At 46.4% G+C, this 26,095-nt stretch overlaps 1 protein-coding gene across 2 annotated transcripts in view; it reads right to left on the reverse strand.

The window, feature by feature from the left end:
* ATXN1 (ataxin 1) overlaps nt 1–26,095 on the reverse strand; it is a 155,504-nt gene that overhangs the window by 1,390 nt on the left and 128,019 nt on the right. For both annotated transcript variants that reach the window (XM_031056984.1, XM_005420981.3), the window contains one exon: nt 7,117–9,157. In XM_031056984.1, coding sequence (XP_030912844.1) covers nt 7,117–8,997 — 1,881 coding nt within the window. In that variant the 5' untranslated portion in view covers nt 8,998–9,157. The remainder of the gene's footprint in view (nt 1–7,116; nt 9,158–26,095) is intronic.

Raw genomic sequence — 26,095 nt, forward strand, 5'->3', positions numbered from 1 at the left:
GAGTTGAAACAGCTTCAGTGTCTGGCCAACTGTTTCCTACCATCCCCTTGTAGTACCTAGAACTGTAATCTAAAGACCCTTTCCAACCAGAGGATGGCTCAAGAGAAGCTCTCAGTTCTGACATATGATTTCCTAAGTGATCACAGGAATGTCACCCTGACCTCTGTCTGAACAAGCACTCACTGAGCAGTGTGAGAGGGTGAAGGTACTCTGATTGTCAGGGGAAGGCCACGAGCACATACAAAGTTGTAGCCATTAAGAGCAGTGAGAGCCTGCCTTCCCCCAGCAGTCGGTTACCAGTCCAGTTTCTTCCCTTCTCACACTTGGTCTTCCACTCTGCTGCAGAGTTTATCTCCTGCACTTCCTCAGGGAGGTGGTCATCTTTCCTCCTCCTGTGGTTCCCCTTTCCCTCTGCTTCACCCCACTTTAAAGACACATCTGGTTAGGAATCCTACCTAACCATCTTATGGTGAGCTGCCATGGCCAGAACAGACCAATAGCAGGTGCCTCCTGCTCCCTGACCTTGCAAATGCTGGGCCATGAGGTCCCAACATGATAAAAAACACCTGATAAAACCATGATAAAATACCCACTTATCTTTGCACGTGGTAGCAGTCCAGCACTCACTGCAGGCTCAAACTCTTGATGTGGACTCATGTGATTCTCAACCCATGGGGCTGACACCCCCCTTCCCCAGCCCACTACAAAGAGAGCAGGAAATTCTGAGTAATACTTCTTTAAAACTTGGCACATGTTTTTAACTGCTGCCTGTCACATCAGTGAGGTCTGCGACTGTAAGAGGCTGGCTTGTGCTGGAGACAGATACCCACTGCTCTGCTCCCACAGTCCTCGTGTCCTCTGGAGCTCTTCTCGGACATGGGGGCACAATCCCACTAATGGTGTAACCCTAATTTGGTAGGGGCAAAAGGGTAGGAGATCACCTGAATACATGTGCCCACCTCATTTCTGAGCCATTCAGCAGCGACAGACCACACCAGCTGCCTGGAGAGTCTTCCCTCTCCACGACCACAGACTCACTTAAAAGGAAGATCACAGTAGGCTTGTGAAACCACCTCTCCCCCCTGGAATGAGTAACTGTTACACCCAGCATGGCTTTGCACCATTAAAAATGCATTTTGACACAGAAGCAGTTTGAGATGCACACTGCACTCCAGAGTTCCAACACATCTGTTCATAATGTTAAGTGTGAGCCTTGGGATGAAGTTGCACAGTCTGTCTCACAGAAGAGGCTGGGCTCTATGGAAGCACAGCCCCCAGCAGCCCTGCCCCTTCCCTGCTAGCAATGCCACCCCCACAGCTGCTCTCCCTGCAAGCAGGGCCCCTGGTAGTGCCCCTCATACCCCACCAACTCCACAGCCCTTTTGGGCAAGAAGACTTGCTCAGGAATGTCTGACAGCTCAGAGATAGATGCTCCAGAAGCAGGAAACCAATGATTCCCACCAGATGTTGACGGTGCCTCTGACTACATGCGTGCCATGCACTAGCAGGCATAAACTGCTGTTTATGGAGGGTTGATTCTGTTGGAAAAAACCTGATTGAGTCTATAAATATACGCTATGCACTTCTCCAACTAGGCCAGTGGATAACACTGCATCCATTATCCTGCCACTCCACCTGCCCAACACAGTAAGCCACTGTATAAGGAATTTCGAAAGGAGCAGTTTAGAAGCGTGAGATACTACATCAATTTTTGTCATGCTAAACCTTTTCCAGCCAGAACTATTTGCCAACAGTCAAACTACATACACTGCAGTAGTGGAAAGGGACCTGACACGAGCCCTGGTTTAAGCTCTGAACTGGAGAGAAACTGGGGTGAGGTAACCATGAAAGCCCCATCCCTTCATGTCACTGAATAGAAACACTCCAGCATGAGGATTTGCAGAAATATTTGCCCAGAGCTTGGGATCCTATTCCACACATATGCATCTAGTTTATCTGGAGTCTAATCAGGAGAAGTAATGAGTATCCAGCATCCCCCATGGATTTACATGGAAGCTGCTGTCTGCACAAGAACTGTAGGCTGTCTCCAGCCATAGATCATCTGGTGGATACAGCTTTCTTGTTTATAATGCTTTGCTCACATCTTTCTTTCTTCCTGTTTGCCTGCTGCATTTTTTTTTCCTTTCCTTTTCTACTTTTCCATTCTTATCAGAAGCTATTTGTATCTGTGGGATCATACTTGGTTGTGTGCATCATCCTCACCAACACACAGGTTCCTTTTGATGTCAACACATTTCCACCACACATTTTGCTTTTTGTTTAATGTAGTATCCAAAACACTTGCCTGAAGGGTTGATCACTGAAACACATACCAGAACTGGTGGTGGTGATCATGAATAACACCAAAGATGGTGGAATGCTATAATCACCACAATCTGGTCACACTGTGCATGTACCACTTTTGATTTGAAATGGATTCCCTCATGGATTATCAAGCCCTGTTTTGGTGGTCTGCTTCTGGATTCAGCTAAGGAGGATTTGAGTCAACCATCCTCTAAAAACAAGATTAAGAACTTTGAAGTGTGAAAGTTCAGTAAAAACACCCCCACAATTTTTTTCTGACCACTGTATTAAAAGACAAACCCCCTTATTTTAAAAGCTTCCCCCCGACCCCCCAGTATTTTGCCACAATTATTATAGGAGAGAAGGAAATTTGGAACTTTTCTACATACTACTAAGTGGATAAAGTAAGAAACAAACATGTTGATTCCTCTCAGAGCATACTGAGGCTCTATTGCAAACTACATTTATATTTCTATTTGTTAACACTGACTAGTGAAAGCAGCTGAAACTCTTCAGTGTAGCCACTGAAAACCAAAACTTTCTATAACCCTTTGTAATTTTTATTTCTCTGCCAAACTCAGTAGGCAAGACAGGCTTAAGACAGCTTAAGAAATCCCAGCTGGAGCTGGAATACTTATACTAGAGGCTGGAAGATCTGATGCCCAAGAAACACCCTTCCCATCATTTAGAAACATAACTTCAGTTCTGGGCCTCGCTGCTGCAACCAAAATAACAAGCACAAAAGCAAAAGGTGCCTAATGAAAGTGGTTCATGTGAACAATATTTTAATAAATGTAAACATGCATTTTCCAATTAAGTGTTTTTCTCCATAATGCTATTAAAATGTGATGAAACTAGGAGTGGCAGGTTGGAAACAAAGAGAAGGAAGCAGTTCTGGAAACAATGTGCAATTAAGCAGCAGAACTCTCCACTGAAGGCCTTGCTTTGGGTGCTGAAAGGCTCCTCGGGCCCAAAAAACAACCGGGTGGATTCACAGAATAGAAGCTCGCCTTCTCACAAAGAGAAGCCTCTGCAGTGCCCTGCTCCCACACAACCTCCCCTAGTCAGAAACTTCAGGACTTCTAATGTTCCCCCTGCACTCTGATGCCTTCACAAGAGTGGATTTCCTGTGAGAGATTTCTGGGGCTGTAGGCAGCGCCTCGTGCCACAGAACCACTCTCCAGAACATGCTCTGCCTGGGCACCCCCAGGGCTGCATCTACCCCAGTGCAGCCCCCTGTTCTAGGGAAAAGGCAGGCAGGGCTGGAACGTCAGGGGCTGCCTGCTGCTCCCCGCAGTCACACAATGCCGTCATTTCCCAACAGAAGCCGCCTCTCATCCAGCAGACCACAGGCTGCCGCCTTCATCACATGAGCTCTGTCATCTGCTGCACTCCCAGAGCTCAGGAACGTGAGGACAGACCACAGCCACCCATCACTTGCAGACAAAAGGACTTACTGTCCTGTGAGCAGGGGACACAGAGATCACATGAGGGGAAGGCTGGCTGAGATCTCCATCTGCAGCAGTGAACTGAGTCAAAATCTCCTTCTGTGTCTGTTACGGTGACAAGGATAATGAAAAGGGGAGCTCAAAGAAAAAGTAACCATTTGTGTGTGCATTGAAAGATGTAAGGGGAAAACTGAACTAGATGGTGGTCTAAAATCATATGCACTAAACTAAAGTAGTTGGGGCTAATAACTGCATGCTCTAATGGGACTTTCCCATCTCTTGTGGTGTTGATTCCGGTTTGGTTTTGCTTTTTTTTTTTTTTTTTTTTAAGGGAAATTAAGAACTGTATGCTCATCTTTTCCATTTAATCTATACTTTAGAAATTATTAGGAATTGAAGTGTAGCATTTCAGAGAAATTATTTTGCATAGCCTGTGTGCTTTGACCTTAACATAAGGGAGGTGAATTATTGGCTTCTGTGTTCTCCTGGCAGCAAAAGGATGGACAGGTGATGAAATTCTATAACACATAATTATAATTCTATAATACATAATCATGATGAAATTCTTATTACAAAAATAATATATAGTATTCCAAAGAGATGCAGATCCATGGGTCTTGTGTTCTAGGCACCTTGAATGCACAGGAGCAGCAGCTGGACTTTGGGTTCTGGCCCAGTTGATATTTACTTGGCTTGTTAATCCAGAGCCGGAATGCTGTGAAATGGAAACAGCATCCCTCCAGGGGTAAAGACAGTTAGTTCATTTATTTCAGTTACTAAGGCCTTCAGGTGTGTTGATTTTCCTCTAGGTTTCCATACCTGGAAAAGGGATGGATTTTCCAGGTGACTGGAGGACTGGAAAAGCAGGGAAGATGACCCCTTTCTGCCTAGGTGCTGTGCTGGGGAGGGCCAGCTGTGGGCACTGACACCACACAAAAGTAGCTGCCCTGTTTACATTACAGTGGTATATGCTCAGCTGAAAATAACCTCCTACTTCTGTCCCTCAACTGGTGAGAAAATTAGCTAGTGTTTGCACAGAGCTAGAACATACAGATTCATCAATATTATAATGACTTCCCAGCGATCCCTGGGAGGAGTAAGTAAGTGAGCCAAAGCTAATGATAACAACCCTATTTTTGTATGGCACTTACTCTTTACAAGTTACACTCCCTTGGTAATACGACTCGAAAAGCCCTCTCCCTGCAGAAGCACGTATGCAAGTGAAAGTCAATTGTAATGAAATACTTTGTGGAGCTGCACTACACACACAGCCCTATCCCCCTGCACTCCAGAGTCAAGAGCTCTATTTCAGCACGGCAGCACCAGAGTGCTGGTGCTCAGAGCGGCTCCACAAAGTACTGCTCTTTCAGAGAGAAGACTAAGCCTCTTCACACAGGCAATTTTCTAAGGAGTAATGACTGCTGCACACCTGCAAATAAGGCTGAATACTTCCAGAGCACCACGGCAGCCTAAGGGTGAGGTCACAGAGACTTCAAGCATGTAGAAATGCGCCCTCTCTCTCTCTCTCTCTCTTTTTCTGCCCCCTCCCAAAGGCAAAGGAAAACCAGCAGTAGTCCCTGCTAGGCAGGGACACAGCTGATCTGGGAAGAGACCCAAGTCCTAGAATCTGCAGGAAACCTAAATTAAACCCCCGTCTCTAATCATATCTCTACGTGACTTGCCCTCCATTCTGGAAGCATCCCCGGTGGGAAACACAGCTGGGGAGTATTTCGGCTGCGATGATGTCAGCCTGCTCCCGATAGGCCTCTCTGTAAGGTGACACTTGGCTGGGTGAGACCCGTGTGCCAGGCCCTGGATTTGTAGAGCCTCGGACTTGCTCCCTTTCTGCCAGTGGATGGCACTCCACCCCCTGCAAAAGAGCAGCTCTTCCCAGGACCGCAGTCCATTGCCTGCCTTGACAGGGCTGTGACCGAGACATGACACAAACGCTATCTGCTCATTTGTACCTCTTCTTCTGAGCAGACACCGATGGCCTGGCTGCGGGCAGAGAAATGTGAGCAAGATGAAAGTTGCAGACTGGAGATTGCTAGTTTTGAAATCTCATTATTCAAGGCACCATGGCAAATTATAGTAACTGGTCCTGATCCAAGGACAGTTCCTCTAACCTGAGATGCACCAAAATACAGTTAAGCAGCGGGGAAAAAAATCAAGTCTCTATACTGGAAACATGAGAGGCTCGACTTCAATCAGCTGTGCAGATGCAGGCACATGCATGAACAAACCCACACAGGGAATCTGCCCATCTGACTTGAGAAGGAGAATATGCCACATATAGTGATTCACCATGTGTGTACACTTGGGGAAGGAGAGGCCACAGGCTGCTGAGACTGTAAGAAATTTTTTGTATGATTTGCTCCTCAGTACCATCACTGTTTGCTTTTCTCCTCCAAACCATCAGCCTGAGGTGTGTCCATGCCCAGTTCCTCTCATTCTACTTCTCTCTCATTCTGCTTCTCCAGTGCTGAGGCTGCAGCATCAGAGGTGCAGATGGTGGAGTTCACCGCACTCACACCAAAACAAAAAGATTTGCAACAGGATTATCTAAACTGAGTACCTCCAGGAAGCCAAACGCTACGCAGTACATCTGAACTCTTCAGCATCAACCAATAGAATCTAAATTGCTCAGAAAATGGACAGCATCAGGATAACACTTTCAAATCAATATGCACTTGTTCTCAACCTAAGAACACCTCTGGAAAGTTACAAGTTTTCTTCCTGCTTTGCAAACAGACAAGCAGGGGTCAGAAGCACAGCCTGCCCAGACACCCAGTTTTTCCTTCCAAATTGCACTTGACCACAGAGTTTACATGAGCCATGCAATGTTAAAACCACCTTCAAGTGAAGCTTCAGAAAAACTCTGTAGTGCATTTCAGTAACTTATGTGCATGAGAATCATTACCAGGCAGCTCCAAGTTTTTAAGCCATGGAAATTCACTGCCTTGAGCCTGACCTATCTCTTTAGGGTAGGTTTGGATCTGATTCTATCACGACCCTTCTGGTGTGAATGGTAAAAATCACCTATCAAAATGAAAATGTAATCTTTCATACTCCTTATATTATCTGGTATTTTAATCAAAACCCACGAAAGTCACACAAGTCTTCCTGTGAGTTCCCCAGCTGTAAAAGACCTATTTGACATCCAAGAGCCTACATCTATCATCAGTGTGACCTGATGGCTCCCCCAGCACAGTGAGTGGGATGATTTTTGGCCTACAGTTTGAACCACAGATAGATGAAGAACCAAGCCCGAGTGGATCCAAAGCAAGTGAGCTGTGGTGTGGCCTGGGGGGCCAGAGCATGCCCCCCAGTCCAACCCCCCCAGCCCATCACGCGTTGCCAATACCTGTGCTCGATGCTCCCCCACGGCAAACTGTATGACAGCGATGCCCGGGCTATGGCTGTCTTCGATCCTCTCCACAGTGCTGGAATCTATTTTCAGGTCGTTGCTGATTTCCGCACTCTGAATGAAGTCTTCTGTTTTCAAGTCCTCCACTTTCTTCAGCTCCCCGTTGGCCAGCTGGATGATCGACCCCTTCATGAAGTAAGGGGGCAGCGTGGGGGGCGCGGCGGCAGGGGAGGCGATGGACTGCACCACGGGCAGGTGGATCTGCGCCTGCACCATGGTGGCCTGGTAGGCAGGCTGGGTGGTGAGGGGCTCCGCGCTGAAGTTCTCGCTCTTGGGGACGGCGGTGGTGACGAACGTGTGAGGCACTGCTGCAAACTGAGGAGACGACGTGACGATTGCGGGCGTGACTCCCGACGGCTCGACGTCCGCGCTGCCGACCGGAATCAGCAGGGACTGTGTGCCCGGGATCACCAGGTGCTGCGGCAGGCTGCCGGGGTAGCCGATGGCTTGCTGCTGGCCGCTCAGGTAGCCGATCACCGGTGGCTGGGTGCCGGTGTAGAAAGCTGTCGCTGGCAGCCCCACAGGGAGTTGCTCAGAGGCGCTGTGGGTGGTCTGAATGACGGTGTGAGGGGACAGCGTGGCCACCGCCTTCACCCCCTCATGGCCCAGAGCCTGCTGCGGAGACAAGGCATAGGACCGGTGGGTTGGCTTTCCTAAGTGCAAACTTCCCTTGTCATTGAGGGCTGAAGGAGAGGTCTCACGGTTGGCGGCTTGCTGCACCTCCATGTCCGCCGTGGGCGTGCCACTGTTGGGGACCACCATGACAGAGGCTCGGACACCTGAGGAATCCCGCACGCCATACTCAGCGGGGCTCGAGTGGACCACCACGTGCCTGGTGTCATAGTGATGGGGAGCTGGTTTATTGCCTGCTTTGACTAGACCCATGTCGGCAGAAGGCGAAATGCCGTACCTCCGGCTCTTCTCTATCTCGCCGTTCAATACCTCCTTGGCCTGCATCGCCTGCAGCCGGCTGCTCTCGGGTTTCTTGGGGGCATCCCTGGTGACAAAGTGGCCCCCCGAGTCAGTGTACTGCACCACCACTTGGGAGGAAGGGCCAAGGGTGAGTGTGTGTGGGATCACTGTCTGATGTGGGTGCAGGGGGACTGGGATGGTTGGAGGAGAGACGTTTCTGACAGTGCTCTGGGAAGAGCTGGAAATGTGGACGTACTGGTTCTGCTGGGTGGGCGGAGGAGACCCAGCAGCGATCAGTCCAGGCGTCCTGACCAGGTGCGGCTCAACTTTGTGCCCCTGCTGGCTTAAGCCGCTCATGCTAGCCAGCAAAGTGGAATAAGCCTCCAGCTGGGAGCGCTGGGATGGAGTGGTTGCAACGGCAGTGGCTGCCGCCACGGCGCCGGTCGCAGAATTGGCTGTTGGGGAGATCAGCTGCGAAGGGATGAATCCGGTGTACGATCCACTGTACTGGGGCCCGACGAACTGGAAGGTGTGCTGCAGGTGAGTGTACTGCACGGGGGAAACAGGGGTCCCTGACTGGGAGAGGGCAGGCGAGTACACCGTGGGAAGAGTGGTAGAGGCCGGAACAGACCTGGGCGCGCTCGGCGGGGAATAGTCCATCCCTGCAGACAGTGACTTGTGCAAACCCTGCTGCAAGCCTGCCTCCACCGAGGAGGTGCCCCCGGGCCGGTGCCGGCCCCCCAGGCAGCCCTGGCCACTGGGTGTGCTGGGGAGCCATGCCAGGTTATCTGCACGGTGGTTTTCGTTTGGCAGGACCGGCTTCACCTCCGAAGGCAGGCTGGTGGCAGGGATTTCTCGCTTCTTAGGTGGCAAGCATTCATTGCTCCTCTCTTGGTTGGATTTCATCTTTCGCCGTCCCCCCTCCACTGTGCTTGCTTCACTGTCTGGCTGGCTCTGATTTCAGTCTGATAAACGGAAAGTCACATTTGATTTCTGCAGGGGATCCAGTGACTTCATGAGGAATCATCTCCCTGTGAGCACGATCCTCCGACAGCTCCTCTGGATTCTGCAACGAAAGGGTGGGCAAGGGAGACTGAAGTCATATCGTCAGCAATGAGAAATGAAAACAAATAAGCAGAGACCCTGAATTAGCAAACAGGAAAAAGAACTCTGAAAAAATAAATAAAAATGGTCAGGCATTGCCACTCTCACATTAAGGAGCAGTTGACAGCTAGCTATGCTGTAAATAGCAGAAAAATCCTGGGCATGTCTGGAAAACATTAAAAAATTTAGACATATCAGAAACAACCTGGCCATAACTTGGCACATTTAGCAACAGTTATTTATTTCCCAAGGCCCATTCTCCTTTCTCTATGAAAACCCTCCATGCCTCTATGGAGCCTGCTTTGTTCTTCCAGCTTCTTCTTCCCCTGCAATGACGACACTGCCTTCACCCTAACGTGCCCTAAAAAACATGGGCACACAGCAGGGAGCCCCAAGGAACAGGCACACACAAAATATTGTTAGCAACAAGCCACGGTGAGTGGTGCAGAGGGAGGGTGGTGTGTCACTCCTAAACCCCTGAAACCCAGAGACACCGGCAGGGCGACTTCACGTGACACCTTGCAGGGCTGTGGAGGCAGCAGCTGCCTCCTGTCCCCACTGCACACCACAGCTCATTACAGGGACACGTGTGCTTCATCTCCCAGTCTGGCAATGAAGCTCAGCCACGCGAGCTATTTACAGCAGCAGCCCAGAGCCAGGGATGGATCTGAGCCAGGTTTTTGATGTCTGGTGGGGTTTTTTTGACCCAGTGCTTTGAACTCCCTCTGCTACTGATGCCTCACATTCAGGTGTCCAGGCAGGACTCTGCTGGGAAGAGCTCCCTGCCACATGCAGGTAGGCCAGAGCCAGATGCTGGCACCATATCCATCTCTGGCAGGATCCAACCCCACTCTTTCTTAGCCCCTGCTGCACCACAGAGGCTGTTGGTACCACACTCATGGCCATGGCCATAGGTCCATGAGTTTGACTCAGGTGTCCTCAGCCTTGGGGACACCTGCCCAGAACTGCTCAGAAAAGTGTGTTTGAGTTTCCTGATCCAAATAATGAGCCCCCACCACTGTAAAATTTCGCGGTTTCATATTGGGTGATTTTGCTGTTGGAGCAAGTAAGTTGCTTTCTCTGCATCACCAATTTCATCCAAAGGCAACAAAATCTTCCTAACTCTTCTATTACTCGCTAAAGAAAATAGCCTAACGGTAATGTGTTTCACATTTACTCTCTTCCTGAAACCTTGCCTTGCCTAATCAACCTTCATGAAGAGTGAAACTTTTCCTCAGCCCCTGTCCAGCCACCACCTGTCATCTGCATTTCTGGCTGTTTTGAAAGTTGTTCAAGAATGGGTGATGAGAAGCCATGCACCTCACGTGAGTGGCAGCTCAACAAGAAAAGCATGCATTACATGTAAGAAGAATAGAGAGAAAGAATTAAGAGTGAATGTGAAAGAAGATGGAAATAGGATATAGCCCACTTTAAAGGGAATGCTGAGCAGCAGTAATGATACTTATCTTATGGCAAGTAATATTCCTTTGGGGGATTTCTTTCCCTGCTGCCTCACTTCTAATGAACAATAAGCCTGATGTTTATATGTGTATGAAGTACTTTGAAGACACACTAGACTCAGATTAAACCTATCTTTAAAAGCACTCTTTACGTTTATGGTCCTCCAAGTTGCTGTAAGCCTGCAGGAAAAGTCCAAACCTTCTAATGGTTTGATACAATCAGTCTTAAGTTAATTACTCCATTCTTTAAATATTGATAAACAGTAATGAAACACCAACAGCTAGAGCTGGAGAAGGAGGGTAAAGCACTGTTTCAGGGTAGATTCCCTGGCTCTGAGGAGATAGGGAGGATGAAAGAACTCAGGGAAGCTTCAGATGTGCAAGGGCTGGTGTCACCCAGGGCACAGCAGCCCAGGCAATATCCTGACCTGCCCTGGTCTGTCAGCGCCATCACCTCGGCACCGCGGCTGCGGCGACGAGGGCAGCCAGGAGACAGGGCCCTGCTTGATCAGCATGGGCCTTCCCCCTCTCCTAACAGTTGCTCAGCGTGTCTTGGCAACAGCTAAAATTATTATATTACACATGACTTACAGATTTTTCTTTTTAAGTTCGACTAAAAATAAAACTGCCGAGCTCACATTTGCGCAGTCATCCTTGGTTAACTTTAGCTCTCTGTAGCCTTCTGCCCCAGGCAGTCGGCTTGGGTAGGTAAGTCAGCAGATCCTGGCCCAGGCAGCTGCCCAGGGGGGACATCCTCAGAATGGGATGCTCATCCTGCTCCCCCTGCCATGGGGAGCTCGTGCTGGGCTTGGACAATCCTCCAATCTCTTCTGGAACATGAGATGCAAATCCAGAATTTCAATACGCTCCCACAGGGAAAAGCTGGGAGCGGAGGCAGAGGGCTGGCTTCTCTGCCTGCAACAGAGCAGAGAGCTTGTACATGGGACTGAATAGGGACAGGCTCTTTTGCCGTGATGGGTAAACCAGGCTCCCCAAAACCAGTGGTTCCAAAAGTCTGAGGCATCTGGGTTCAGCTTCTCTGCATCAAAAGTAGTACTGTGAAGCTCTATGAAATGGGGTGAAGTTTCATTATGCAGGAGCTGAAGCAAAGATTTTATTCTGCTAAATAGCATTGAACCACTGAGGTTTGGGTGGCCTCCAATGTCAAAGCTAACATCCTTCAAAAATACCAAGTACTAACTCTTTTGGGTTGTGCATTTGGGTTTTTTTGGTGCAAATCCTTCGGATGGCCGACTTCATCTTTACCGGTAACAAAAGGACTGCCCAAAATCTCCTGGAGAACACAGGAGGAACGAATAAGTTTAATGGAGACAAGGGATGAGGCAGCCATAGAGCAGTGAATACTGCCCCACTTTTTCAGGCACTTCACAGTGAGACTTTGAGCTCTTAACAGACACAGGACTGCATTTGCAAAAAATGGAAATATGCAGCATAAAACAGCCTACTTCTACTTCAAGATCTAAAAGTAAAACAGTAACTTTTCAGCATTATTCAAGCTCCAGCAACAGTAAAGATAAGACAGGACTGATTTTGCTTGGGAAGCAATGAAAAGGAGACAACCCAAACAAGAGTGTGTCAAAGGCAAGAGGTACAAGACCTGGTTAAGCAGTTTTTTGCTGGCTGTCCTAGAAACATGAATGCCTGCCTTCTGTGGTGTGCCGCAGGATTTGTTATTTGCCTTTTTTTTTTTTTTTTTGATTCAAGACATTTCTCCGACTCTGGAGCTTTCCTTAACTTTAGAGCTGTCAATCATGATTTGTAGATATGCAAATGAGCAGGAAACACCAGGTGATTTTTTGCTCCTGTGTGTGTCACAAGTGCGTGCGTGCGTGCAGGCATGTGTAATTATGGCTGGGAAGGTAAAAGGGACAAAGAGATCAGGGAGAGCAGCTGGACTTTGGTATCTCTGGCACGGAGTACACATGGAACATTGCTAAACTGTCTGGACAGCCAGTGTCCGCTGGCAGTCTGCCCACACTCAAATTCCTGGAAAGGCTTAAGGCAGAAAAATAATCACTTGGAGGAGTCACCATCTGGGCTTGCTCTGGTCCCAGAGGGATTGCTCACTGGAGCTCGGGATGTGCATTTTCATGCAAAACTCCAGGATCTCTTTGCAAGGCACTTTAAATCTCACTGTATTTCCCAAAACAACATTTTTCTACTTATTTAATCTAATAAATTTAAAACACAGGAGAGGATATTGGGTTATAGCTTCAGATGCTGACCTCCTTTATTTATCTGAAGTTCACTGCAGCAAAGGTAAAACCAGCAATGCAGAGCGACATGCTGTGCCCCACCAGCCAGGACTGAGCCTTGGGGTGCAGAGAAGTTGGGGCCAGAACCACAAAGCACAGCAGCACCTGGCTATGCAAACGGTGGGACTTTCACTGCCTTGAGAAATCAAGCACTTTCTCTGTCCCATGGTGCAGCTAACATCCTTTTTTGGGTCTCTAGACCTCCTTCAAAAATCTGGTCCCTCCATCCTCCTCTGGTCCCCGACCTTTCTGCAGTTGCCAGCAAGCTCACACCACCATGTGCCAGCAGGAGGAAGGACTGATGCAAGAAGAAAACACCCAAGGGGGGGCAGTCGTCAGCTTCCAACTTCAGGGGCATTCAATTAAGCCAGTTACTTATTGTCAAAAGGTTCCTTTGATCGCAAATCCTAAAAACACACAGAGTACTATGACCTTTCAACTTCCACTTTCCAGCTCCAGGTATGACCGACAAACATTTATCCGTGAGATATATCTAGTGCACTAGATATATATTCACTAGAAAAACGGTGTCTCTCCTCCATCAGACACTGTTGCCCTGCCTGGTACAGAGATGTTAATACAACACTCGCAGAGTCGAGCCCGATACGCGGCTCTTTATGTCTGGGGTGTTACCGGGCAGATGCAGCAGCGCAGCCCGATGCTCCCGCCTCAAACCACCCGCCCGTCCTATCACGAGTGAGTAATTTCGGCAGCCCTGGAAAGGAGTGAGAAGGGGAGGCACTTCGTCCCACCTCTCCCCTCCCCTCCAAGGAGGCTGGCATCTCGCAGGATCGGATTCAGAGAGACGAAAAGCCAGACACACTGCAGAGGGCTCCGCAGCTGCATTGTGCCTCTCAGATCCGTACGCCAGCTTTCTCTCCTCCCTGCTCTACAGCCTGCCCGCTGCCAGCTACATATTCATGGTTGTAGCTGCTACAGATTCCATCGGCCCTGCCATGTGCAGCTCAGCGCAGGCCAACAATAGCTATAGGAGTTTATTGTCCAACCCGACCAATTTCACAGCTCCCTGGCAGAATTCCCAGGAGAGCCAACTGCAGAGATCCATTAATAAGGAACACGAAAACCTCTAATAAAATTTGAAATTCTCCTCCCAAAATGAAAGGATTCCTGATCAACACTGCATCCACAAGACGGATTGTCCAGTGCAGTGTTAGTTCTTATTATACTTCTGGGAATCTGCCACAGCAAATTGCTACAGGTTTTGGCACAGTGAGCAGTGGTTCTGCACATCCTTCCTCTCCCCAGGCGCGTCAGACAGACTCCCCACAAGACAAAAAGCAAGTGATATCAGCAAACCTCAGGGAGCACATCACCAGATAGGAGATGCCCAAAGACTCAATATTCCCATGAATTTAATGGAGGTATGTAGGTACCAGAGTTGAGAGAGGAAGGCTTAGGAGGAAAAAACAGTGTAAGACATATTCCCAAAAGGATGGACAGATGATGGAGTTCCTGGACAGCCATTCACGAGCACAAGTGATACAAACTGATTATTAGAAAGCTACTCCACTGGTTAACTGTCTGTTTTCCTACTTACCCTGAATTCCGAGGATGAGAAATGTGCATGTCCTAAGTAGGACACTTGCCTCCTGACCTACTATGGTTAGACTGTGCTTAGTTAATAACACATTGTTATTACGCCTGATAGGTGCTGGTGAACTGCACAGGAATATGGTGCTAAAATTATCTTTGGTTTTATTTAAGCTAACTGCTGAATGAAGAGTTGGAATTAACTTTCAGCAGTTTGCAGGTTTCTGCCATCAGATCTTCTGGGTGCCATCCCTTCATTCTGCAGCAGGAGAGATGCCCTTATTTTCAGCATCTGTAGAAGGCACTCCGTGCTCTGGGTGTGCAGCAGACCTTCCTGTCCTTTCTGTGCACACACACAGCGGTGCAGCCACACGTAAGCCTTGCAGGACTGTGAGTACTGTGGGTGATTTAAACGGATTCACAGCTGCCTACATCCTTAGTTTACACAGAAAAAAGCTTTCAGCAAAGGTGATCCCTCCTCTTCCAGCATGTTTTGCAGAGAGGTGGTACCAGAGCACACAGTACAAGATGCCAGGGAGGCTGCAAGCAATGAAGCATTTCCTCCAAGAGCCACAAGCTCTCCCCATGTCAGGGCTGACATTGGAGGGCTGTGTTGGCCACCCTGCCACCCTCCCAGCCCACCCCACAGCAGCACCCTCGCTCCCCAGCACAGAAACCCCCCCTTGCAATGCCAAACCTGGGCTCTCAGATGTCAGGAGTCAGGCCCAGCTTCTTGCTTCTGAAACACACGATACTGGTTCACAAATAAAAGATTTATTAAAATTTTAAAGGTTGTTATTATTATTATTATTATTATTTCTTTTAACTTGCCTCTCTGCTGTGTGAGGCCTTCTTTCAGGATTAAGGTCTCTAGCTTTTTCCCTGCAGCCCACAAGATCAGAAACTAATTAGTTTGGCTAAAAGTGGAATTTCCCTTCTCATCATTTGACACCAGGAAACGGAATTTTGTGAAATAGCATCAGATATCCACAGATAAAAATGTATGAGCTGACAGTGCTGATTACAGTGAAGTTTCTCTGAGGGTGAAATGCTGGAGTCCATAGCATTCTGCCTCTGTGGGGGAAAGGAAAGGGTGTAACTGCTAAGTGAGGGTCTGAGCCTGGAGCAAAGCCATTTGAGTGTGCACAGCTTGATGTGCAGCTTTGTCTCTCAGCTGCACAACAGAAAGTGCACCTCAGCTGACCCTGCGAGAAGCTGCTCCATCCGCAGCCACAAAGGAAGGTTCTGGACCTGCTCAGGCCTGGGGTCTCAGCTCAGGCTGACTGCCAGCTGCATAGTCCCACCATGGCTGGAGCTCGCTCCAGGAGCTTGATGATTTACCACCATGCCACACTGAAGCCTTTGTAGCCTGCCAGAGGCCTGCCAAACCCCTCCAAAGCCCTGCTGCTCCCCAAGTCAGCTGTGCCAGGACATGAGGACCACCAACCCAAGATGCTCGGGAAGTCAGCATTCCACAGCACACATACCCAGTGTCTGTGGTGGCAGCATGGAAGCCATGGAGCAAACTCACGTAAATTGAAGTGCTCTTTCGACCCCACTAACACCAGGACAGAAGGGGGGATCCCACCTTTGCAACTCCACAAGTGGCCAGCACAGCATCCAGTCTTTTATCTCCTGCTTTGCAGCAACTGCTGCCAGAGCAGGACATGTGACAGTGCTCAGTGACACCCTCTACTCTCACACCCATCCCCTAGAGGTGCTTCTGCAGCTTAAATGAGTGAATAGAGTTCATTTATAAACAAGTCTAATACAGAAATTACTTTGTTGATGTTTTTCATTTATCTAAAATGTGCCTACAATGTGGCTACAATGGGAGCTGCCTACACAATTTTCCATTGAAAATTTCACGAGTGACTCTAAACGTAGCAACACCCACTCGCCACTCATTTTAACTTGTGACAGAAACTGTCATGCCTGTATGAACACATTTGTACTGCAGATATGTCACACAGGTCTCCTTCCATGTGTCTGAAAATGCTCGCTAACATTCTCTCCATCTTCTGCAAAACAAATTAAGAGAGACGCCTGGCTTCGCTGCCAGGAGACTTGAATAAGACCCCCACGAAAAATTACAGAAACCGGGGGCGTTTCACCCCTTTGAAGATCCAGCCAGGAACACCAGCAAGCAGCAGCCAACTCAGAGCAGCCATTTTACAGATAAGCACAGGCACTCACGGGGAGGAGTGTGCCTTTAAGCCTGGCTGATAAGGGGACAGTGTGAGAGCACGGCTTTAGGGGAAGATTTGGAAAGGTCATCTGCATGCTCAGTGCCTTTCCTTGGAAGTCTTCCCTGCAGACTGCTTCTCTGGTAGATTCCACGTGCCAGCAAATTAGACTATAATTAGTCCATCTGTAAAGTGTGAAACATGAACTGATGTTAAATTCCCCTTGAAATGGATTCCAACACCTCGCCTTCGCTCAGACTTCATTCAGCAAAGCTTGAACTTGAAGCCATTTTGCACCAGCCCTTGCTTACTGCCTCAGTGCACTCTTGGTGCCCTCCCAAATCAGGATGACTGACCATCACTACTGAACAAACAGAAAAGCCAGCAGCTCCTGCTGGTCTGAAGGCACATAGCACGTACCCTGGTGCTGCACACAGAGAACGAGTTAAACATCCCCCTCAGACACCTTTTATTCCTCTAACTCTTTATTTTTTTTTCTTCTTCATTCCAGTCAGCTACATTAGGCATGGGCTGCAGCACCACCCACTCATCCTGCACAGACCCTCACACTGACCATCTCAGCACTGACATCTCAGGCAGTGTCATAGGGGTCAGTGAATGCAGGAATACACATGAGCAAGAAGAAAGCCAGATCAACTCTTCTGCACCTTCTCTCTCTCTGAAACACCTCTCCAGGCCTTGCAGCCCACAAAACCAAGTGACTAGTTACTCTCCCTGACTCTGAGTAGGGAGTCTCCCTCCTGCTTAATGGGGAGCAAGCAGATAAAATGGGCACAGAGCCCAGATCCATCACCCCTGTCACTTGACTGAGACCAGCATGGCAAGGCTGAGATCGCCCCACTGTTCTGATTAGGCAACACAGAAAACAATCAAAAGAAAATGAAATAATGCAGGATTATACAAACATAGCAGGTTCCACAGTCACAAGCTTCAGCTGCAATTAAAAAACCCACCCGTTCCAACTAAGAATGCAAATCATCATCGTTGCTCTCAAGCAGGGAACGTTGACAAATGAAGGCGGTGTGCTAACAGGCAGTGCCAGTACTCTTAATTTAAGTATGTGAGAAACAAAGGTATGTACCATCCGGGGCTGCCAGAAAGAACTTGCCTTAGACAACAATCAAAAAGAACTCTGAGGACTTTAAAAAATTGCGTTTTTTAAACAAAAAAACAGATACAAGAAAACCTTTTGCTCTATTTTTCCCAGCCAGGTGAAGAAAGAACAAGAAAACAAAAAAATCTCACAGCTCCCATCAAGGTTATTTATATACAAGTTTTGAACTCGGGAACTAAAAAAATTCCTGCGTTGAACCTGTGGGTCCAGTGAATCACAGCTTGGAAACCTGAATGGATCTTTTGTAAGAGTCACTGAGCCACGAGCATGCTTTCTCACCGCTGCGATCACTGCTGTGAAAGCACCTTACCCATGTGCCCCTGGAAATCCACGGCGCAAGAAAAGTGACTCCCGGCACCAGTGAAATGGACAAGAGGATGACTAGCTACCTGCAGCTGGGTTCAATCCCAGAGCCGAGTAATTACTGCAGCCCTCTCCTGTGGCTCATATGGAGCGCAGCATGGAGCTATAAAGCGTTATGCAAGTCTAATGTGCTGCCAGATCTCTTCGAGCCGGCAGCAGCCAAATCGCTCCCTCCCACCATTGGCTCAGCTTCATTAACTTAATCAGGTATTCATTCATTCATTCACTCACTCATTCAAAGAAAAAAAAAATTACTCTAAAGCTGGCAAATAGCCAGTGCCATGCATGCATGGAGCATGCTCACATCAGCCACCGGGGCTGGAAGAAGAAGGATAATCTAACATTCCTCAAGCTCTGAACAGGGCTTTAGCTTTGCACGCAGCCCAGGCACAAACACATCTTTGCCACAGCCTCCCCAAGAGCACAGAGGGCTTGGAGCTATGCTGAGGTCAGACACTGGCGCTGGAGACCGCGGAATCAAGAGCAGCCCTGTAAGTCAGTGCAGCCAGCAGGAAGCTGAGTAGAGAACTTCCCCAGAGCAATGACTAATTAAGCAATTTGATTATTTAGGGGAAAAAAAAGGAATTGTGGCAGGATCGACACAACTCATTTTGCTGCAAGGCTGCTCCCTGCCCCTTTCTGCTGCGCTTACCACATACATTGCACAGCTTAGTCCAGACAGAAGGGACTAAAGCAGAACAGAAATAGGATTTTAAAGGAAAAAAAAAAAAAAACAGAAAAAAGAAGGGAAGCATCACTCAGCTAATGTTAAAAGCAATTGGTAGTGGAAGTCTGTTTGATCCCCATATTTATAAATGAAAGACTTCCTATAGGCATGCAGCACTCAAGCATTGAATGCAGCCCCCTTCCTTGTACAGTTCTTGCACTTATTTTTCTTACTCTTTGCATGTAAGTCTGCAAAGAATGTTATTACTTCCCTCTAGCTGTCATCAGAATGACTTTCACTACATTGTTTTCCAGCACACTACAAGAAAGCTGCTTCATAACTATTGCAAAAAGCAGGCCTTGAAAGTCAGCTCTGACTTTACTGTGAAGAGCTTCATGCAAGGAGCCAGGCTGGACACTCAGGAAAGGGGAAAGGTGTTACATTTCCCTCAGTGGGAGCTGAGCAACAGCATGGAAGCAGTAAGCCTCTCTCCCCCCTTACCTCATTCTGCCCTGTGTGAAAAGAATACCAGATGGCAGCTTACTCTGAGAGAGTCCATAAAAGTAACTTGGAAATATAAAGCACTTTGGACTTTTTCAAAATAGTGTTTATGGTTACATAATGAAAACAATATATCCTGGTGCAAATCTTCAGCCACAGACCTGGCTGACATGGCTCAAGAGCATCTACACTCCCCACCTTCCCCCAGTGATGCAAATCAGATGTTATAACCCTGTTATCATGGAGAGCACAAATATTTTCTGTAGGAACTTCACATGCCTCTTCTGTAGATGGCCTAAAAGTCACTATTTCTCTTTAGATTAAAGAAAAAAACCAACACAAATCTGAAATCTTTTGTGGCCACCACCACAAACCATTATACAAATGGCAAATTAGACAAAGACTCTCAAAAAGGGTTATTAATGTAAGGCCAACACTTAGCTAAAAGGTCTGCAGTTCAGATGCACTTAGCAAAAGCATTTAAAAGACCCCAAACCAGAACCCGTTACTCTGATCCTGACTCCACTCCTAACCATAGCACAGAAGCCCATGGTTAACTCAAGGATCCCTTCCTGAAGTTCTCTGTAGGTGGGTGGTGCTGAAGAGCACCCAAGTAACTAGCACACAGGCAAACACACAGCTTCTGAGGAGAAAGCTGTTGACATGTCCAAGGGCTACAAGTGAGATTTACACATTGCAGCTCATCAGCAAGTGAGCAGTGAGGTATGGCTGAACATCACTTCTTTGCTACATGACAGCACCATGGATTTGCTGACTGTAAGAGAAAAACTACTCAGCATGCTTTTACTGCATTAATAGAATTAAAAAGGAGAAAGAGATGCAAAGGTGTCTGAAGGCAACCTGCTTCTTAGTCCTTGGCCTCCTGCACTCTAGAGTGTGTAGGACACAAGCCAAGCAGTCTTGAAGTACTCCACACTGAAGTCAGCCTCCTTCATTGCAAGTTCAGTCTTGGGCTAAGGGCCTGTCAATTATCTAAGCTCTTAAGCACTGTGGCTCTTTTGTTACCTTTGCCCCCATCTCTCATCCTTCTCCAAATGGGGTCCAAAGCTTGGAGGCTCCTTCTTTTCACTTTACCTCCCTTCTCTTGCAGCCCTGACACAATTCAAGACACATTCAAGACACAGTACAAACCCTTCCTCCTCTGCCCAGGCCTAACTTCCCCAGTCCTTCTCGAACAGCTGCTCAAGCCTTCTTCACTGCAGTCACCTCCTTTCCTGGCATCAGGGCATCAAATCCCTTGAATTCTTCCTCCTGAGTCTCTCTTCCATGCATCATGCTCCATACAGGGGAGCACCCACCAAGGTGTGATTTCTGACACCAGAAGTAGCTACCCAGTTTTAAAGCAGGCTATCAGAAGGAGGTCAGGAACAAAAAGGAGCAGGAGAAGAAAATCAGCCTGGGAACACTGAGAATTATATCCCAAATGATCCAAACTTTGCAGAAGTTGTAGTTTGGTCTAGATAAATAAAAGGGATGTGGTTTGAGCAATTCTGGTTCTTTATATGAATAATTTCACTGCTCCCTCTGAAAGAATCATTAGAAAGGTGTGAGGTTTCATGATTCAAGATAGGAGAATGAGAAGACAATATTTCAGCACTGTGAAATGAGGCTTGCGTGTCTAACCACACTACCAGCTCAGAGTTCACTTCTCACAAGTGTCAAGTATATTTTCCATTCTGTACTTCTGCAAGCCCTAGTTCTGTCTGTTGTCATCACTCATGGGGATTTACCTAATCCCTGAAACGGCAAAAAAACATCATCTTTTTTGCTGGAGAAACAGAATCATGTTTCAAGCACACTGAAAAATTCAAATTGTCTGTATCATTTATTGTAGCTCCACTCATCCACCCTGTGTTGACAGTATAAATACAAATGATGCCCTTAACAAAATGCTGAACTGCAGTCCAATGTATTAGTGGTATTTCTTAGAGATTTCCACTCACTTTTGCTGTTTCTCTGCTCACATTCTTCACGCTTCAGCATACTCAAGCAGCTGCCTGTTTATACAAAGTCTGAAAGAGAAATGCTGATTCCCTTCTTCATCAAAGCTGGTGACTTTAGCTCTATCCACTGGTCTGAACTAGAAAGTGGGGCAAAGGCAATCAAAAGTTAGTGGCTCATTTGAAGTCTATTATCTTGCAACTCAGCTACAAAGGGAGACTCCACAACTTTCTAAGCACAGAAATTCACCTTTCCAAAGTTTTATTTTAAACACTAGTGAGCTGCTATGTTGACCTTTAAAATTCATGATATCACATTAAACATGGCTGGTACAACTTGCTGTGCAGCTCTGTTCATACACAAGTAAATGACAGTGCAGTTCCAGATTTTTTTGGCACTCCTTGGACCCATGCCAGCAAATCCAGCTCAGAACTGTGTGTCCTCTGCTGACAGAGCTCTCCTACCAACTACAGCCTTTTGCACAGGGCCTAGCAAACCTGTGTTAGTCCTTTTGTTGCAACAGACTCATCCTCCCAAGGTTTGCCAAGAAGCTTCAATGGGTACTACCCACAGGGCTCTGAAGTGCTACCCCCAGTTGGAGCTAAGGCAAGACCTTGTATGAAAACTTCTTCTCTATCCAAGGATACCTCACAAATGACCAGATTTCAGTTTCCACATCAGTTAAGGACCTCTCAGAAGCACTCCAACTAAATTAGGGGAAGGATTCAGCCTGGGATCTGAGTGCTTAAAACCTTTGTGAATTCTTCTTCAAGCCAGAATTTAAGTGCTGCTCTTCCAGAGAAGAAAATAGTTAAAACAGGCTCAGATCCTCCCATTGCAAAGCAGAGTCCAATGGGGAAACTTTCTTGGGAGAGGACAGCTCCTGGGGGTGTCCCTTGCAAAACACTGCCTCATCTCACCAAGACATCCACTCCAGCCAGGACAAACAGAGAACACTGACATGACAGTCAGGCAGGTCTGATCATGGAGGCACCCTGTGTCTGGCTTGACAATTTCAGAAGCAATAGCTGTGTAAAGATGTGATGCATCCCACTGCTCCACAGCATCCCCTGCAGCCCCAAGAGCGTTACTCACCTCTCCATTCCTATAGCAAAAAGGAAAACTGATATTTTCCTGGTTTTATTTAAGCCCGTTTAGTTATGGACCAAGTGATTCTTCAGCTTCTGAGCTGCTTACCACTTTCTCTCTCTGCCTACTGTTTCTTCTGAATGTGTAATGATTTTACATCTGTTAATCTGGTTTGGTTTCTTTTTCATACTGTTAGTGACTTGCAGCCTCCTTATGGTAAATATAAAATAAAATGCTGTTTCTTCTGCCTTTTGTTCTTGTGCTTATGGATGAATGACGTATTTTCTTAGAAACATGAAATAACTACTGCAATGAGTGATAGATAACCACTTTTGTAGAATGGACACGTTTTAAAAATATCGAATGATCATTCATACAACCAGGATGACTAAAACAACAACATAATTGGTCCGAATTTATTCAGCTCCTAAGGAAAAAAAAACCTTGACAACACTCTGCTGTAAGGTTAGTGAAACTAAAACTGAAACAAGGTACACAAGTCACTGTTGCCCTTTGGCTAAAATTAAGTGAGAACTAATGATGTCTAATAAAAAAGGCAGGAATTTTTCAAGGAAAAATTACATTAGGAAATGTTTGTTTTCAAACCTGAATCTGTTGGAGGCAAAAATGTTTGAATACATTGACAGCTGAGAAAAACTGCTGGAACTTCTTTGTAAATATTTTCCCAATAATATTTAAAAAAGTTAAAACCTATTTGCTGGTTCCAAAACTAAATGTTTTAAACACTTAATGAAGGTGTAATTAAAAAATGCTGTAACTGCAACAGAAATTTAGTTTAAAATGAAGCTACCCTCTAGCTTGAATACAGGACTATAGGCTTTGCTGTACTGTTTTGTAAAATATTTTCACCTATTACCTGATTGTCACTTTATCTCAGCTTTTTAAGTTTTCCTCCCGTTAGACCAAGAGATTGTGGAAATTCTCATGGGCTGAAATACCATTTCCTCTTATCTCTGATTTTAATTAGATTTAAATCTTTCCTAGCTGGGGCAAGACCTACCCAAGCATTTTGAAACATTCCCAGGTTGTATACCTATACATACATATATATACATACATACATATATATATGTATATATATATATATATATATATGTATATGAAAATTCAAATTGTTGCTCTTGCCTGGCAAAAACCATGAGCTACACTGGAAAAGGAGTCTTTCTTCTTCTGTGACAGCATCGTTCAGCTCACCTCCCGAAGGTTCAATTCTGCCTGCAAAATCTTTCCTTTCAGTTCAAATTGCTGCCAAACAGCACAGTATTCTCTGTGATGTACAGCCAGGTTGAGCTGACAGCTACCACACTGGATTAATGAGAGGGAAAAGAAGAAAGAGAGGGAAGGGCACTGCTAGCCTGTCTGGTAAATTGGGGTTGAAGGAGCTGCAGCATCTCAGAAGCTGGTCCATTCCATTCAGTGGGGAAGGAACGAGAGGGGAGATGTCTCTTCCACATGTGTTGCCTCAGCTGCTGTGGAAAGCTGCCTGCCTGACTAACACAAGGGGCACCACAGAATGAGTTTATGATAATCTCTAAATAATAATCTTGTAATAGTGGGGGATAATAATCTCCCATGGGTTGCACTGCTATAACTCTATCAGTGAAACCTTGTGCAATTCCAGTTCACTAGCAGGCTGCTGGCAAGGATGGGAATATGATTGTTACACCTATCCATTGAAAAGTGTTGGAAGACTCTCAAAAATTAGATTTTAGCAGGTGATTTTGACAGCTGTGATTAGTGTTGCCACTCAGCACAGCTGAAACCACTCCAATGAGGAGCTGCAAAGGTGGGGGTAACACAACTGAGTCCTCTGCACCACTCAGGTCAAGGCCTTGCCCAGGACCCCTGCAGAGATCCACAGCAGCTGCTACTCCAAGTATGTATGAGAGCCCAAGAGGAGCAAAGCACTCTGAAAACACTGCAAGCCACAGCATGGCCACACTGTACCAGTACCTAATGGCTCTTCCATGCAGTTGCTCTACCTACATCCATCAAAACCCCATACATGTCAGAGATAAATTACCAGCTGCCAGAAAACCAGCAAAAAAACCACCTGCATACCACCTACTGCACAGACCTAATGCTCCAATTAGACTAGGTGCCTCCTCACACAGCTTACTTCATTTAGGCAAATATTTCCAGTGGAACATGCAGACAAATCAGCCCTGGGATCACCACCAGCAGCTGCTGCTTTCTGCATGCAGAGTGTTGAGCAAATCAAGAGAGATGAGCTGCTGCTCCCCTCAGAATCTCAAAGATGTGGATGACAACGCTGGTTAATTAAAAGACACAGGATCAGACTAGAGGAAAATTGTCGCTCAGCAGCTTAGACTGAAAATCAAGCTGGTCTGACAAGAAATAGGAGCTTTACCAATTTTCAGTGTGTGGTCAAGTAGTCTTTCTATGGCACTGGTGTAAATAATATTTCCCCCTACACTGTTCTTTTCTGAACTACTGTTTTAGCATTTTTTTCTTTATTCTCCTCATCTTAGCATTTCTGTCATTCTTGCTTCCTCTTAAATGTTAGTTTCTGTCCTTGCTTCAATATCACTTAAAATGCCACTATCACTAACAGCATGAGACTGAGTCAGAACTGAGACTGCGCACTCACTCACTTTTGATTTTAGGAAAGAATTACTAAAAGCCAAAAAAAGTACTGTGAATTACATGCCCTCTCACCGATGCCCAGAAGAATTGCACTAGTACAGTATGCATACAATTACATACAATTTCTGAAGTGTTTGTGTCACACTCTACATAAAGATTTTTTACTCTGCCCTGTCTTTTCCCACCCCCCAACTTTAAGGCTAAAGAAAAAACACTGAGAGGGTTGGCAGACTGATGGACATTAAATGGACATTAAATCATATTTCAACATGTTCTTAACGATGAGTTTTTTCTCATCATTCCCATTTTAACAACATAAACCAGTGGTGAAGAAGCCTTCCTGAGGGGACTTTCTCATATCCTTGCTGTGGGAGGGGGGGGGTCAGGCAGGTCAGTACAAAATTTCTGTAAAACCTCATACTACTGATCTCAAACAAGTGTTAAACAATCCTAAATATGCATGTGGATTGTCATTTGTTTTGGATTTAATGGCACAGATCATAATCTTTGAAGAGAAGAGGTGATGCAGGACAGCCTTTCTGTTTTCTTCACTTCCTACCTGCAGAATGTGGCCTGGAGACATTGGATCCAGAGGAGATAACACAATCAGGATCATTCTGGTCAGATAATAAAACTAATAGAACACTTTTTGATAGTTATTAACTAAAGTTTTGCTTCTTTACTGCTAGAATTTGTTTATGGCTATGGGAACAAGATCAGTCCTTCCTTGTATTAGGAACTGATTAAGAAGCCAAATGACAATTACGAAGCCAAATGAGGAGAAACAAACTCCCTCCATAAGGATGGGTTATATTCATGCAGTGGCAGCATTTGCAAAACATACAAGATGAAGTCTGTCCTGTGCCATCAGAAAGAAAAAGCCAGTGAAGATCAAGAGTCTTTAAAAATCCGTTATAGGAGATTATCTAATTACCATCATATTTAATAGTATATGGCTTTCATAATTTTCTGTTATCATCAAACTGCTAGCACTAAGAGAAAATGGGAAATTGTCTCTAATGCCAATTGATAATGGGAAGGATACATTCTGCCCTCTGGGTCCTTGGTTTGGAGCCAGCTCA

The sequence above is a fragment of the Geospiza fortis genome, unplaced genomic scaffold (assembly GCF_000277835.1).
Source record: "Geospiza fortis unplaced genomic scaffold, GeoFor_1.0 scaffold104, whole genome shotgun sequence".
In the NCBI taxonomy this organism is placed as follows: domain Eukaryota; kingdom Metazoa; phylum Chordata; class Aves; order Passeriformes; family Thraupidae; genus Geospiza; species Geospiza fortis.